The 17,450-nt window shown below is 46.7% G+C and overlaps 1 protein-coding gene across 3 annotated transcripts in view; it reads right to left on the bottom strand.

The window, feature by feature from the left end:
- The window catches only part of LOC119460522 (E3 ubiquitin-protein ligase SHPRH), a 245,675-nt gene that overhangs the window by 120,570 nt on the left and 107,655 nt on the right, over window positions 1-17,450 (bottom strand). For 2 of the 3 annotated variants that reach the window (XM_037721440.2, XM_037721439.2), the window contains exons 13-14: window positions 11,226-12,297; window positions 4,249-4,422 (exon numbers count right to left, since the gene is read on the bottom strand). In XM_037721440.2, coding sequence (XP_037577368.1) covers window positions 4,249-4,422; window positions 11,226-12,297 — 1,246 coding nt within the window. The remainder of the gene's footprint in view (window positions 1-4,248; window positions 4,423-11,225; window positions 12,298-17,450) is intronic. The other variant, XM_049655121.1, reaches the window with a different exon arrangement.

Below are 17,450 nucleotides of genomic sequence, written 5' to 3' on the forward strand. Positions count from 1 at the left end.
TCTCCCACGCGCACGCAAGGAAGCGGGAAGCCAGCGCCGGAGGGAGCGGGAGGGGGGGGGGGGGCGCACTTCTACGCTGCCAACAACCGCGCTCGTCGTTCGTTCTACCGCACCGTCTCTTATCTCCACACGGCTCTGACCTTTATGCACCGTGCACCGCTCAGTTTCCGTTGAAGCGATAGACCGCACGTACCTTCGCCCGCTGCCAGCGTTTTGACAGTCGTTGACTGCAGTCATTCAGTGTGATCTATTCATGTTTGTTTGTGTGCGCTCACACCACGCTTGTTCATTCAGTTAGTAATAGTCGGGCCACATTTTCCAACGCACGCTACACATGCAATGCTGCCCAGATCGGCAGTGCAGCACTACAGGTGTGTCCCTTCGCACACGCTGCCCACGGTAAGCGCTTCTCATCAACACCACCGTTTCACACGCGCCTTCTTGTGGTCATCGAGTCTCTCTTCATGTCGGTCTACTTACGCCGCAGCACACCTGCTTACTTAATCAGCTCATGTTTACTACAATTCATATTGCTACCAAGGCCGCTCACCTTACTTCGTATGACATTGCTGTGTTGCTATCGCATTCATTGATTCGCCCTTAGGGCGAAACTGTGACATTTTTTTATCTAACACTATGTTATTATTTGCTACAAATTGTGGCCAGTTGGATAAATAACTTTTTAAATGTTTAGGCTGGTGCCTTGAATGCCATGGCGTGTTAATTTCTCTAAAAGTTGGTATGTTTGATGAAATCAAAAGCCTTAATGAAATCAAAGAAAAGATTTCCTAAACTGTAAAGCTATTCCTCCATGTTGCTGGTAAATTTTCATGAATATTTAGCAGTGCAAGTTACGCCGACTTTCACTTCTGAAATCTGCACTGCTGGGGTGATAATAACCTGTGCTTCTGATGATGACCGATCATTCGAACATAAATCACTTTCTCAACTACTTTAGAAAAAATTGGTAGAATCAATATGGGTCAATAATAATTAATGTAGTTGACAGCACCGCCTTTATGCAAAAGAGAAACGCTTGCTACTTTCATCTGGATGGGAAATATTCCAGGTATGAGATTTTGAGAAGTGCACTACCTCACAAATCAGGTCACAGGCTTAATGCCATCGCTACCACAAGAACAATGATCCTTAAGGCTCTTAACAGTGCTCTCAATTTCAGTAGGTGAGGTAGGATATAGGGACATAAAATTTGGTACATTACACTTGACGTACCGTATAAACCGGATTATAAGTCGACCCCATAAGTTTAGGTGAAACAAAGAGGAAAAAAAGAAAACAACCAAAAATTGCCGAAATGGCACCGCTAAGCCATTATCGGAGCTGTAGTCTCATTCTCCACAAGAGACTACAGCAGCGCTGCCCTCGGAAGACGACTGTTTGTCGCTGGCCGCTCCACAGCTTTGTAGCGAATTGTATGCACGGTCCCCGGCAGCGAGCGCGCACGAAGTTCCCGCACGAAGTCCACGAGTGTGTCCTCAAGCTGCGGGTGGACTGCACTATGCCCACGTTTTGCACGCGGTTCACTTCAGCAGCTTTCCTTTCTGAGCGGCCATGTTGCCATTCACTTCGGCAAGACTGCCACAGCTTGCAAGACGACGACTCGTATTTGGCTAATGACCGCTACATAAGACGAGGGGCGACTTTAGCTTGTTATTTTCACGAAAAAATCGTGACTTATATTCTGGCTTATACGGTAGTTGATAAATCATCACTCCCTGTTAATGAAGATGCCCCAAGATTTAAAAGATTCTTCTTGAACTCATCGACAAGGAACTTGCCATAATAATTTTGGTCTCAAACTTGCATTCCATTTGGCGACCATGTTTCTGTTCTGCCTAATAAATTCTTAACTGTGGACCCTGTTTTTTGTGACTTGTGCTGAATGTAAGAAAATTTGTTAGTATACAGTATAGACCACTTATAGCGTAACCGCTTATAGTGCAGGACCGGACATAATACGCTCTTATCAGACTCCCGTTAATTTTCCCATAGCACTCTATGTATACGCGTATCGGTTATAGTGCAGTTGCGGGACACAAAATACCGGTTACAGTGCGGCTGCCTGGAAGTTCGGCAGTCAACCTAGACGGAAAACGCTCCCCTCAAGCCACAAATACCGTAATTACTCGAATCTAACACACACTTCTTTTCCGATAAAACAGGTCCAAAAATTGTGTGCGCGTTAGAATCGAGTACCCGACCCTACATCTCCATTACCAAATAGCCGTCGGCATTTCAAAATGGCTGCCTCGCACGCGCGTCGAGCCTAGCTACTTTCGAGCCTAGCTACCGTAGCGTCCTCCATGTGCTGCAGTACACGTGCTTAGGCAATTGTCTACAGTCTGTCTTTACTTTCTCTGCGTCTGCTCTATCAGCATGAAGTACCGAGTTCATCATGATGCCGCATTTAAAAGGAAAGTGATCATGTGTGCGGACACGGACGGAAATCGGGCCGCATCATGGGCGTTCGGAGAATCCGAAACTTGCGTTCGGGACTGGCGCAAACAGAAGGAGAGGATTTTCGCCAGCAAAGCAATGCGGAACGGTTTCAGTGGACCGAAGCAGGACGTAATCTACGACGATCCACTTCGGCGATACGATCGCCTTGGCCCTATCTTGAAAGCAATCTGCGATGAGGAAAGTCCTCCACGCGCCATGTTTTCGGCGCTTATAGGTCGCGTTGAAGCGAGAGGTATGATAGCACGATGGTCAATTCGCTCGCCGCGCTTCGTCACTCGAGCGTTTTGACAGTTCGTTTCCGCGGTCAACGAGCGAGGTGTGTTCATGTTTGCTTGTGCGCGCGTGATACCGTGCTTGTTAATTTATTTAGTAAGCGAATACGGAACCTATAGCACGGTGACAGCGACGACAGAAATGCGCCTGGAGTGTCCATTATCGTAATAAAATAGTTTTATAGTGCAGTACCGCTTATAGTGCAGATATTCGCGACTCCGGCAACTTATATTATAAGCGGTCTACACTGTAATAAGCAATGCGAGCTTTCTTAAGATCATTACCTAACTTATTTCTTACAATTTTGTATTCTTTGAATACATCTATATTTCTAGTCATACATTTGTTAAATAGCACATCACAAGCTTTGATTCTTTTCAAAAGAAGGTTACTCATCCAAAGTTTTCTGTATTTCTTATTTATTTTTATCATCCTTCCCGTTAAGGTCAATTATTTTGTTTAAAAAGCTGTCGTAAATACTGTTAGCGCTGTCAATATCTAATATTTCTCTCCAGTTGATTGACACTACTAAATGTCAGAAAAAGCTTGTTGCTTTTAATTACAATCTACACTGTCACCACTTTATTTCTTTGTCGAGGACTAATTGGAAGGCTTCTTGGAATGAAACAAGAAACTGTAGTGTACTTTATAGTATTGTACCAGCCATAGCTGTCTTTGTATCACAGTTAATCAAACACAAGTCTATTAGCATTTCACAGGAAGGTTTAATACATGCAGTGCAGTAATAACATTATAAAATTCAGATGACAGCACTACACTGTTACGAGCCATGCACCTCTCCTGCGGATGAAATAGAAATGGCATAGCAGACGAGGAAGAGGACGAGCTGTATCCCGGCCCGGCATCTTTGTTGTTGTAGTGCCACTCGCTGCAACTTGTAAATATTCTATGTAAACCCTTTTTGACATCTCCCCGTAACAATATAATTAAATTTACTAGACGAAGCAGACATTTGAAAAAGAACAATGTTTGGATCACCCAAAATCATCACAGGCAGCTTTGGAGTTGAAAGGGTATCTAATATAGATTCTAGATAGAAGTGGAATTCGCCCCCTGATCCCGAGGGTGTCATATAGCTTACCGCAACAAAAACGTTACCAGTTCTGACAAAAACAGATCCGTAGTTTGAGTCTAGCATAGTTAATTCAGAAATGACCACATAGGAAAAGTTATCTTTTATGTAAAGAGCAACGCCTCCTCTTTTGCTACTTATGCACAGTATTTCAAACTGATGAAATTCAATTGCATCACAGCGATTACAGTACCAAGTCTCTCTGAAAACAAGCACATCAAAATCGTGATTTAATGAAGACAAAAAGACATTCACTTCTTCTTTGTTTTTCAAGCTGCATGCATTTAGTCAAAGAAGCTGTCTGCACTTGAAATAGTACGCAATGAACAGTTACAAATTCCAAGATTTAACATGCCCTAAGGCCACCTTGAAGATGTCAAAGAGTTCCATCAGCCACTTACTTGTTCCTTTTTTTCTTGCTCGGCCTGAGATGGCATTCAACCGCTGACACGACCTCGTCAGCTGACGGGTTGGCAGAGAGAGCCTTGACTGCACCGAGCAGGTTCTCCCTGGCGGCCTCCAGCTGCCGCATCTGGGTGTCGACTACGTACTGTAGTCCATGAGCTGTGTTGAATCTGCGGGCATCCCGTTCCAATGGAGAGGGAACAATTATCACTTTCGGGCAACTGCATTCTGACCACTGGTCACACCTGAAGCTCTGCACACAATGCCAGCTGGGCAATTCAGTTGCACAAGGCAATTTTTATGGGCAATATAAATTTCAAAAAAGCTATGCCTACTGTGCAAGCTGCACTATTTTCCCAAACATGCACTCGGTGTGAAAAAAAATGTGTTAATTTATTCACAAGAATATGCTAAGAACACACGAAGCCAACTAACTGTACAAGTGCACAATGCATATAGCAGCAATTTTATCCTGCCCCATGGCGATATGCTATATAGTACCACCAACTTGTCAGCCTGTGCAAGTTTCATCAAGAGGAGGCAAAAATGAATGAATTAATTACACATATACATGGGAATTTTCGTGTGCATATTAAATACAGCGGTAATTAGTGAGAATCCCTGCATCAGCGTAAGGTCTGTAGTTTGTAGCAAAGAAAGAAGCCAGCATTTGACATTTCACTCAGCTTGCTGCTTTTTTAGAGGCAGGTGAGGACAATGATGGCTCTGAACAAGGACGGTTTGTGCTGAATCATACGTCGATCTTTCATTTGCACATTGCGCATTGTCATGCGCTGGGTAAGGGCGGGCAAAGAAGTCAAAGGCATAGGTAAGAAAAATAAATGCAGCTCACTCAGACTCGCGGACAAATTTTCGCCTAGGGCTCACACCCTGACTAACATTCACCAGAATCAGACTCAGTCGGGTCTACTTGACCTACAGACTCTCACAAACGCAGGCTTTCTCACAAACTGAACCCATCACTGATTAAAGGAGCTTTATATGAGACTAATATACTGCACATGTAGAGGGATTACAAATGCTAAACATTTAGCATTTAGCAAAAAGTATGCACAAGATGGTGGTGATGGTGTAGCAGCAGGCAGGGTTAGCCTGGCATGCTTAGCTAGCAATTGTTCTGCCTGAGCATCTCATACGTTTTAACATACATAGCAAGTTACTGATTTCTTGTGCATCACAATGTCTTGTAAGAAAGAAATATGTATGACGTGCAATTTTGGCAGTGCCGGAAGTATTTTCTCCTAAGGATAAAGTGTGGTGAAGGGATCTTTTAAAAACACAAAATTTTTTATTTGTGTTTGTGTATGCATGCGTGCACGCATGCATTTTTGACAGTTCAGGATAGAACTTTGTCCGTTCTTTCTGGCCCTGTGTGGCATGAAGGCATGCCTCGTAAACAAAAGTGGACACTGCTAGAAAGGAGCACACAAAAAAACTTGACTTTAGGCATGCCACTTTTTACCTACGATTCATGTGATTCACAATGGCACCGCAGAAAGACTGGCTCGCAGTTTTGCTTTTTGAGTTGCCAGACATCGCACTAGTCGCTGACAATTTCTTAAGTCCTGATCAGTCCACAGAATCAACTATAGTTTTCTCTATGACATTATAGGTGCTATAAAATGCAGATGTGTAGATCAACAAGTGGCACTGCTGACATGCGTATTTACTCTCAATCATGCTGAACATGAGCACCAAACACTGAGGAAAGAAAACAACTAGGAGGGAACGTCACGTGACCATCTTGAAGCGTAGTCATGAAAATATAAAGGAAAGGCTCTTAGGAAATAGGCCCTTGCCACGTGAAGCACAAGCAGTAATTTCCAGTTTCTGAGCGCGTGAAGTGTGCGCAAGAGAATGGACTGGAGAGCGCATGACGAGGGTTGATTGTGGCGAAGGTGCCACTAAGAGCTACTGCATACCAAACAATGTCTTTAAAAGGCCCGGCAACCATGGAGGGCCTAGTCCCCAACCGTCATTGTGCAGATAGGCCCCAGAGAGAAAATGGTGGTATGGCGTCAGAAGAGGCTGGCTTGCCTAGGTTAGCTGCTTGGCATCATGCTCTCTCCTACTTTTTTTCCCGTCCTCGAAGGCACAAAAGTGTCCGCGCGCAAGCTACATTGCCGACATTCAATCAAAGTATGATTCACGAGAGCATTGCTGAAAATACAGCTCACATGGCAGTTTTCGAAGAGTGCGCTGGACACTCAGCACTTGGAAAATCCAATTAGGTACTCAGCAGAAGCAACAATAACATGACTCACTATAGAAATCACCACAAGTGTAGATGCACAGCACAACCAGCAAATGAGCAGTGCCATGATGCCAGTCGCGCTGAAGCCATCACCACTTCCACACGAAAGCATGAGTGTAGTACAGACAAAACAGGGGAGGGGTTGAGGAAACACTTAACGGAAACAGTAACTGAGTGGACCGAGCCTACCAAACTCGAGAAACTCGAACATGTCAATATCGCTCGCTTCTTGCAACATAGCATCCCACAGCACCGTAGTGTCTCACTCTGTCTGACCTTGGCCACAACAGTGAAAGGAAAAGCTTACCCAGCACACACTACTCACATGTGCACGGATGTTCCCGCACTTCACAGTGAGCCTTCCTCCATATCCCTTCCAAACCTGCTTCCAGCGTGCCGCGAACAGGGGTGGGACTTCCTTAAGTTATTTTGGAGCAATTTTTGAAGCAAGTAAAATTGACTTTTTGAGCAGTTTCGAGCAGACAAAATTTCATTTTGGAGCAGCTTGGAGGAGGCCAATCTGAATTTTGGTGGAATAATGGAATATGGCGGCGCACTTCGAAACCACAATGAAACAGAGAATAAACCAACACAAAGCGCATAGTAGAAGCACGCTTTGTAGTTATAGCATACTAGAATATGGAAGAGTAGGTCGAGCGGTGGCACGGTGCATGTTTTCCTGTAAAGCGGAAAACATCGGTTGAACTACAATCAAACTATACATTCCCGCGCCGACGCTCATGATGACAGGGGAAATTGTTATCAAATTGTGTGGTCCAATCGACAAGCTAACATAATTTCTGGATCACCATATGTCACCACAGACCCAGAGAGCCGCAATCAACCCTGGGCTACAGGTATAACGTAAAACTATTCCAATCTGTCTTTATTGTGATAGCAATTATATGGACACTCCAGGTGCATTTCTGCCGTCGTCGTCGCCGTGATGTTCCGTCTAAAGTCCAGGGGCGATAACATCGTCGCTAAGCTTGTATGTGTGAGTGAAAACGTGCAAGGGTGACCCGACGATGGCAGCTTAATCTCGCACGCGCAAGGGAGGAAAGTGGGCAGGAAGCGCACCGTCCTCATTTGCGAGCAGGGCACCGTGGAGGGAGGAAAGGCAGGGAGGGTCTGCAAAGCGATCTGCATTGGGGACAGAGTGCGAGTGCTCATAGCTTCGTGCACGCTGCGTCTTTGCCACTTAGTTCGCGTTGAAGCGAGAGGCAGCACGAAGGACCATTCGTTTCCTCACTCCAGCGTCTAGACAGCGAGTTTCCACGGTCATCGAGTGACATGTGTTCATGTTAGCTCGTGCGCGCGTGACACCATGTTTGTTAATTTTGTTAGAAGGCAAATGTTTACAAGTTTATACGGCCTATAAAACAACTGTCCTTACTTCGCATAGCTGTCTACTAATTTGCTATCGCAATCGATGCTTCAGCTTTCGGGCGAAACTGTGACTTTTTATTCCAAATCTGCCATTAGCCCTTCGCGATATGCCAAAATGACTCAGGCCTCGCCCATATGGGAATGATTGGAATACTGTTACAGTATAATGGCCCTGGGGACAGAGACGCCCGCCTGTTGAACCCACTGCAGCACATGCCTCCCTAATATCTAGTTCGCTCGCAGTGCCCTCAGCCTACATTTTGTTGTTTTGCGCCTCAGCTAGGGAGCGGCATGCTGCTCGACCCACTCCATCGTATTCTATTACACTTTAAATACAGTCGTTCTGGCCGTTCTGACAGCAGTGACAACAGCCGAGAGTGGCCGCGCACGCGCCGGCCACCTGCTGGAAGCGCCGAAAAGTTCAGTGTTATAAGCGCAAAAATAACAAGAAACTGCGGGAGGTGCCGTCACGCGGTCTGCAGGATGTGAACAGCTGCACTTTTTTTCGGAGAACGAATCCACTCGCTATTCGCGGCCACGGCCGGAGCACACATGCCGAAGCCGTTCTGGCGCAGCGTGGCGCAACTTCGGTCAATTTTATGTGGTTGACGCAGTTTGGCACAGAAATCTGCGTTTGTATTAAACTGGCGCAATTGGTACAGGAGTACCACCCCTGCACGAAGCAATGTCATACACGGAGGGGGGACAAAAGTGTGGTGTCATGCGCTTGGACCTAGCAGCGCCAACTTGCGTTGCTGGTGCTGCGATAAGAATGGGCATAAAGCTGGCGGCACATGGATGGGTGGGGGAGGGGGGGTTGCAGATGCTGCATGGAACCGGACGACAATGCAAAAGACGGCTGCGTATTGCTGTGCTTGATATATTCTATTTTTATGCACTCATTCGATGTACGTGTCATGCTGCATCGTGCTGCCGTCGCCACGGTGTTTTTAGCAATCTTTACTTTTTTTTATGTTGGCAGCATAACCAGAATTTATTCAGATTCATTCCCAAAATATATTTGTGAAATATACTTAGACAAACTCATCAAAATTCTTCTCAGTCGGGCCTCACTCAGACTTATAAAAATTCTACTCAGCTGGGCTCACTTGAACTTAAACCCACCAAATTGTCCTCAGCGGGCTCACTCAGAGTCGCCAAAACTCTACTCAGCCAGGCTCACTCAAACGCAGACCCATGGGTCAGTCTGGGTCTGAATGAGGCGACTCATGAGTTTGCCAACCTAGAGGTCAAAAGCAAACACACTGTGCCCTACAAATAATTTCTGCAACTTGAAGAGCATTGTACTGTGCTTGGCTAAGTACCAAACATGAACCATGGCATGAAACAGAATCAAGCCGCGATTATCCATGCTCACTGAGAAGGTGGCTGCATTCATTAATGACAGCAATGTTATGGTTACAATAATTTATGGAGCTGAACTTGTTGATATCTCTCCTTGAGGACCTGTCTTTTCAGCTCTCCATGTTTATCTAATTTATGTAGTTTTAGTAAGAAGTTGACCTAATGGCCAAATTGGGAATGAAACTGTTGATTCTGCCTCTGCCGAGGTGGCCGTAGCACATACCCATTGTCTATCCCCATTTTCTTACAAAACGCAACTCGTAACAATCCGCTATCGAACAATCGTGCTAACTACTGAGTACCTGTTCTTGCCTTATACGCTTGAGCCATTTCGTGGCGAACCAGTAACTGTTATGTTTTTTCGGTTCAGGTTCAGTTCGAGTTCAGATCCGTCTACAATTGCGGTTCGGGTTCATTTTTTGGTTCGGCTTTGGGTTCAGTTCGACACCCCGGTCACAAGTAAATACACAAAACCTTTTCACTTGAATTCTTCAGAGTTAAAAAAAAGGAAAAGAAAAGAAAGCAGTACACAGAGTCATCTATAGCTGAAAGCTTTGTTCCCTTCACCACGGACCGAGTGAATCAAGTGCAATCAGGTGCCAGTGAAACAGTGGTGGTCAACTCTAGTTGAAGATAGATGGTGCAGGTGCTCGCATTGCCTACACGGCAAAGTCGCAAAATCTATAACGCGCAGTCATTAACCCTTTTTGTGCCAACTGTTTTTTTCATAAAATTACCAAAATTTCTTGAATTTATTTATGACTGATTCATTGTGAACAGCTTTCAATATCGTAATATCAGCAGTTCATTTGTTACTTTCTGTTTGTCTTTTAGTGACAATAATTTTCATGTTTTTGAGTTGCAGATCTCCAAGGCTACAGAAACAATAGATATGAATCTTGATATTTTTTGTACCAGAAGACAAGCGTGCTCTTGTTGTCCTCTATTCGTCTTATTATTCCTGGCACGACGAGCAAAGAAAATTGCAGAAGTGCCACGGCAAAGCGTTTTCGTCTACCCATGTCCACACAAGAGACGCCGCCTCTATATATATATGTGTAGAAGTGGGGGGACCAAGGAAGGTTCGCACTGCCGAGGGAGAAGCCGCTTACCAAGAATCGCGGTGCGCTGCTAAGCGAGACTGCCAGCGTCAACGCCGATTGGAAGCAGCACAGTTAGCCGAAGAAGCTGCTGCAAAACGACGACGGCGAGCCGGAGACCACGAGTACGTCCAGCGAGAGAATGCTAGGGAACGGGAGAGAAAGTGTCGGCTCCGAGAAGATCCCGACGTGAGGAACAGCTAGGCACCGATCAGCTCCGCTGTGTCTTTAGCCTTGCACCACTAGTGCAAGCTATCCCGAATTTTACCTTTCCAAATGCCAGCTGCAAAAATTTAATTCATGTAGCTTCAGTAGCTGCCTGTAGCATTGTCTGTATTCCTATTGAATGAAAAAACATGATTTTAGTCTGTATTGCTGACAGTATATCGGTTTGTGCTGGTCAAGTGTGCTTCCAAAACTCTTTCGGCATTTCTTTGGCGAAACAAGGCTGATTATTTAAAAAATAGAGACAAAACGTTCCTTACTGAATGTTGCAACCAAACGACAACACCAACGGCATCAGTCTCGCAGCATTACATCATCATGTGTTTTGGCCACTTCAGTGCATGAAAAGTTGCCATGTTTAGTCCTTGCTTACTTTTAAATGCCATGCTGTGTGTTTTTTTTTTTTTTTTCCCTGATTAACTGAGCTAGCCCCAAGCAGAGGTTGTCAACATCTATGATGTCACAGGGATCTTGCGCAGGCATTTTAAGGCGGCTTTGCTTATCTGGCCTTTGCTCAAGCTAGGACTGACTTATCTAGTGTTCCAATCTCAGTAGCATTTCTCTTACTGCTTCATATGCAGGGTTGCTATGCATACCTCAGATGGTCCAAAGCACTTACTGGTCGCTGACTGATGAAGACCTGACATCTGACTTTTTTGCTTCCAGGTCATCCTTAACCTTTCCAATGAGCCATTCATCTTTATTGCTTTCCATGCTTGCATTCAAGAGGGTGCTCCACCATGGTTGCCTCTTGGGGAGTGAAAACTTGTTGACTGTTTCCTCAACTGCATGGGTTGCTTGCATGAACTGCTTCTTGGCAGCACAAATCGTGGTGAGGTAGCCTTCCAGGTATGACTCTCGCAACTTAGCTGCCTCCTCACACAGCTGGTCATCAATAGGAGCCTGTGGAATATAGGCAACTTTTGGAATGATAGAGGTTGCTGACTTCATTAAATCAGCCGTTTTCGTCGTCCACGCAACACCAGGCACACTGGTGCAGAAAGTTCTATCCAGTACACCAGGGTTTCTTGCAGAACCACCGTCATCAGTGTTCACAGCCCCTACTGGTAACACATTTCCATTATCATGGCAACCAGCATTCTCTGTACAGCCTGAAAGCATACCACTGTGACTGCAGCTTTGGGCATTGCTTTCAGGGTTGCAGCTACTGGTAATCACAGTACTGCCAAACACTGTGCTAGCAGGATGAGCATGCTCACTAGAGCCAAGCATGGATGTAGGATCACAGTCATCTCCACCTGCAGTGCACAGAGACATGGCACTTGTCACATCAGGGTTACTAGCACCATCTGAAGTCTCACTTGCACTCTCACAGACGCCAGTGTTACCCACACAATCTGGTACCACACTTGTGGGGCCACAGTCACCAGCACTCTGAACACTGTCTAATGTTGAGGCTAGAGTGCCTGCAGCGCTCGTTGATACACGTGCAACAAAACCCAGCAGAATGTTGGTGTCCTGGCTGCTTTGCGAGCATTCCCCACTGCGGTCAAGCGGTCCCTCGGCTTTGCAGGCATCCAGCAGCTGGGCCAGATTGTGCAGGGCATGCAGCTGCTGCAGCCGGTCTGTCTTGATGTTCCTGCTGTGATCCTTCACCGACCACAGAACTTCTCTGTAGGCATCGGCGGCCTCCCTCCTTTCATCCCGGATTATGTGGATGCCTGCGATTCCTGTAATACACAGGTACCCAAAATCACTTGAAATTCATGGCAAAAACACTTCAAATTATTATTCCTCGAAATACTTAAGACAAGCATCTAGAAACAACGCAGTGCAACTTGCAACATAGGAATACCTGTTATTGGCGTCGCACGCAACCGATGGCAGGACTGCAAACAGAGCTCCGGTGACATCGGTCGGAGGACCCACCTTTGTCGTCTGCTACGCTCCAGCTATAGAATAGCTTCCTTTTCATGCGTTTTCACGCGCTCTGACTGCGTCTCACGTAGCACGGCACTCTCCAATTACTGTGTATGTTTTTCTTGTTTCAGTTCTGTAAATGACCGCATTAGAAAGACAACAAACATTGGAATTTAATGTATCTGCTACATCACCACCCAATGTGGTAGCCCAGTGGCTATGACGCGTTGCTAAGCTCAAAGTCACTCATTCAACCCCGGCTGCAAATTAGACGGGGGCAAAATGTGAAAATGCTGGCGTACACTTAAATTTAGGTCAAATAACCAAAGGTGGTCAAAATGAATCTGGAATCCTCCATTACGGTGTGCCTCATATAGTGCTTTAGGCGCATAAAATCCCAGAATTTCAATTTTCCTAATAAAAATTTTTTTTTTATATACAGTGGAATCTCGATGATACGAAACTCACAGGGTCACGAAAAAAATCGTATTAGCCGAAATTCGTATCGTCGAAACACAATTAAAACTAGCTAAATTAAAGAGTCGAGAGGTGAACTCGCTCAAGCACACGTACGTAAAAAGCATTTACAGTATAGACCACTTATAACGTAACCTTTTATAGTGCAGAACTGGCTACAGCGCAGCCTTTTCCGACTCCCGTTTAACCTCCCATAGAACTCCATGTATACGCATACCGCTTACAGTGCAGCCGCGTGAGACGAAATTGCGGCTTCCGCGGGAAAATCTCGCCGACAAGGGCGGTAGCGAGCATGAGGTGCGCCCACCGATGGGAGAGGAGATCAACGAGGGCGATGCGAAGGAGGAGCATGAGACGTGGAGCACGAGTCCAAGCGCGATAAAGGCTTCACCGCGCGCCGTATGTGCGAGTGAAAGCGCGCGGGGGACGCGCGCCTTCACGGACAGCGAACGCACAGCGGAGAGCAAACGCGACTTCCGTTGCGCGAAAGGCCGTGGGGGTATGGAAGGGAGGGGGGGGGGGCGACGCTGTGCTGCGGCGCCAAATGCTTGCAACCGAGCGCAAGGGTAACTGGCGACGCAATCTCCCCACGCGAAAGGAGCAAAGCGGGAAGGTAGCGCGGGAGGGAGGGAGGGAGTGGAGGGGGGGGGGGGGCAGCTCCTACTCTGCCAACAAATGCGTTCTTGCACTTTGCGCCTGTGCCGGCTGTCGGTGTTGTCGCACGCACCGTATCTTGAAAGCGATCTCCACAAGGCTCTGACCTTTGTATGCGCTGTGCTTACGCCGCTCAGTTTCCGTTGAAGCGATAGACCGCATGAACCTTCGCTTGCTGCGGCGGCCGCGCGTGGAGAAGCGCGGCCGCCGCAGCGAGTGAAGAGACAAAAAGAAAAGCACAAAAGCAACAAAAGCGCCACCGGCTTCAAACTCCTCGCGCCCAGTCGCGGATTCCGCGCTGTCCGGCGCCGCGTCCGTGCCTCCGCACCAAAAGAGAAAGGGAAAACGCGCGTGACTGCGTGCTGTTCTCTTTCACGGCCGCCGGTATGGTGGCGTTTATTCGTATCAACCGACGCGGGTCGAAAATCGATTCATAACAACCGTTCTCTAGCACGTTGCAAAGTAATGGGGCTCGGCCGGGACCTCAGAAAAATTCGTATCGTCAGGAAATTCGTATTAGCCGTGATCGTATCATCGAGATTCCATTGTAATCACCGCCCTTGAGGACAGGGACAGGATCTCCTGACTCAGTCATAAAACCACGCCGAGCGAGTAAATGAGAGTCTATGCAATTTTTGAAATTAAGCACTATTGTAGGACTCATTCACAAAATTTCGCATTGGCTAAGGGGCATCGTAGTTGAATACACTCATAAATTTCGCTCATCATTATAGTCACTTGTGTTGCATACATAAAACAAAAATCAAATTTTTTCAGTGACAAATGGTTTATCTCGAGCATTAGCTGCACCACGCTTTATCATGTTTTGCAATCGCCAAGCATGCTTTACACTATTTTCTTACAAGTAAATATCATTACCACTCTCTCATGCAAGAAAGAATATTCTTTGTTTAGATTAGCATAGGACTATTACTGTTCAACACACTTTCAGACTACCGGAGACGACTCGGGAGACATCCCTTTATCAGCATAGAAATAAAGATATTGCTATAAAACAATGAAAACGGACGAATGCCTGTGAAAATATTATTGCACATTTGCACGTCTAAGCTTCCGCCCCCTCCCCCCCCCAAGCCCCTCCCCCTTTTTTTTTCCTATTGCGTATAGTGCTCCAGCTATTTATTTGGTGAAGTACCAGCCAGCCTGAACTTCTCAACTTTCTTGTTTTAGTTTGAAATACGTATGGTGTGCTTACAGAACAAAGTACTATATTGAAAATAGTGATCTAAGCAGAGGTTGTCATCTGTTTTTAAAGCTCTAAATATCATCAGTGGACGAATCTTGCCTGGAAAATGTGCTTGCTACCCATGGCAGGAGCAATGAAAGAAAGAGTTACGCTGAGCCGACTAACTTGCAGGGGCGAGCAGCATCACGATGGAAGTAATTAAGTTCAATTAAAATTATTTTGCAAATATCAGCATAGCAACACTAGACTACATAACTTTGTCCACTAATTTTGTCCGCCCTTTCATTAGACCTTTCAGACCGCATTTTGGGTCAATGCTGCCAAAGTAGTGCATGAATAATGCACCGCAGCAAATTACCTAGTTTCCTGTGAATGGCATCGAACGTTTTCCGTGATATGTTTAACATACAGAGCAGCAACAAAATTGGAATGTCTGTGACGAACAGAGTGGGGGACCGAAGAGGCAGAACGCAATGGACAGACAAACGCAGTATTGCAGTATTACAACGCAGATATAGCAGCTGAAGGCCAAATGCTGCAGTTTATCGTCGAAAAAAGGCCCGGGAAATCATTGAGTATGCCGCGACAATGAAACAGCAATGACAAGTAACCAACGCAGTACACACACGTGTACACACCGATGACTGTAGCAAATGACGCCAAGAGCAACCGACACTAAGCGTGGTGACGGCGGCGACTCTGCTTGATTTTTAGGAAATAGTGTCCTGGAACATTCCGTAAGTGCTGTTCTACCAACATGCAGACTCGTATCTCAAGAACTCGAGCGGAGTGGCCAAGTTGCCTTCACATAGCGGGCCCGCACGCGGCACGGCAGCGGAGTCCCCTATCAGACGTCACACGCGAAAGGGCGCCACTCAAACATCTCAGAGCTAATAGCAAGACTGCTTTAGGGATCATGTTTAGATGCCATGCTGTGAAAGTGCATAGATGCACAACCACACACACAAGTAATATATGCAAGCCACATAAGCATCAACTTAGCATTGTTTATCAGTCTATTTGTGATTGCTTCCCAGTATTCATTTCGCTAGAGTAATAAGCGTATTATGGAAAAGATAGCTTTTTCACCCAAAATACAAAGCACTGAGGTGATGGCTACCACTGTACATAGGCACCGGGCACGGGATGAGTTTGAACCGGTGGCGCCTTCATGCAGAGGCGCCGCGAATGTAATGGCATCTGACAGCTGCCTCTAACTACGTTGATTTAATATGTTCCGTTGTTTCTTTCTGTTTTGCATTGCTGAAATACCACATCATACGTGTGGCGTTTCTGGGTGCATGAACAGATACTGATACACGGCAGAAGCTGTTTAGGCCATTCACTTTAATCATTTTTCATCGCGACCTCACCAGACGGAACGGTGGGAAGACAGCGGAATTGAAACGCGATATTCAAAGCTCATGGTAGCCGGCGCTTTCTGCACCGACTGTAAGCGCTGGGGACACCGAGCTGATGCATCGTGCTATATAGTGAAAGCGAGAACACTTGTGACACATTGTGACTGCATTTGGTCTCACGGCGATGACCTAGCGCTAACCTGTGGTGAAAAAAAAAAAGGCGGCAGTCGTGCGGCGCTCCGAGTATCACGCTTCAATCACTGAGCACTGTACATATCAGATGCTGCTGTGCTATGGCCTAGTTCTAGCATTGATAAAGGAGCCGTTCATACTCAAGATTTTCGCGTCCCATGTGACTTGCCTGTCTTCGCATCCGCAGGCAGGGGCTCCGGAACCAGGGGGGCAGTGGGGGCAGTCGCCCCCCAGGGTCTAAACCCTGGGGGCATGCCCCCACAGTCAAAGCTGTTCTGACGCCCCCCCCCCCCCCCCCCCTTGCTGCTATCAACTTACATCAACCGATGCTGCCATCAACGTTACAGTTAAACCTGCTTATAACGAACCTCCATATAACAAATTCCTGGATATAACGAAGTTTTTCTATTCCCCACCATTACTCCATAGAAGCACATGTATTTGAGACCTCTACGTAACGAAGTGGCACCAGGAGACCCCCTCGATATAACAAATTCCCCCCTCCGACAGCCTAGAGATTGTCATTGACAGCCTAGAAATATTGTCATTTTTGCGCGAGCGGCAACCGGAAGCACCTTGTCCGCCGCAACGGAATGCGAAGCGAGTGCACGTGTGCGTGCGTGCGTGTGCGAGATGGGCCTGCATCCCTCGACCCGGCAATCTTGCCGCCGCGGGCGTGGCCTTTCCCCCTCCCTTCATTCAAACCTGATCCTGTCGCTTGCTGCAGCTGGCCTAGCCCGCCAAGCCGGCACTCTCTCCTTTTCCAGTTGATGTTGCAGACGCGCTGGTACACGCTGTGACACATCACACTCGATGAGCGCGGACGTGCGCTGTCAAACGCTGGCGGCATGTGGAAGCGCCGCTGGAGAAGCGAGCGAAGTGACCTTCGTGCTGTTGTCTATCGCTTCAACGCAAACTGAGCGCCGAGGACACACAGCACGCACAAAGCTACGAGCCGCCAACACACCTACACTGCTAGACTCTGCCCCAACGCAGATCGCTTTCAAGATACGGCCCGCGCGACCGCGTGCCGCGCAGTACGCAGTTGATGCCAGAGTACAGTAAAACGCCG

The sequence above is a fragment of the Dermacentor silvarum genome, chromosome 8, assembly GCF_013339745.2.
Source record: "Dermacentor silvarum isolate Dsil-2018 chromosome 8, BIME_Dsil_1.4, whole genome shotgun sequence".
NCBI classification, from domain to species: Eukaryota; Metazoa; Arthropoda; class Arachnida; order Ixodida; family Ixodidae; genus Dermacentor; species Dermacentor silvarum.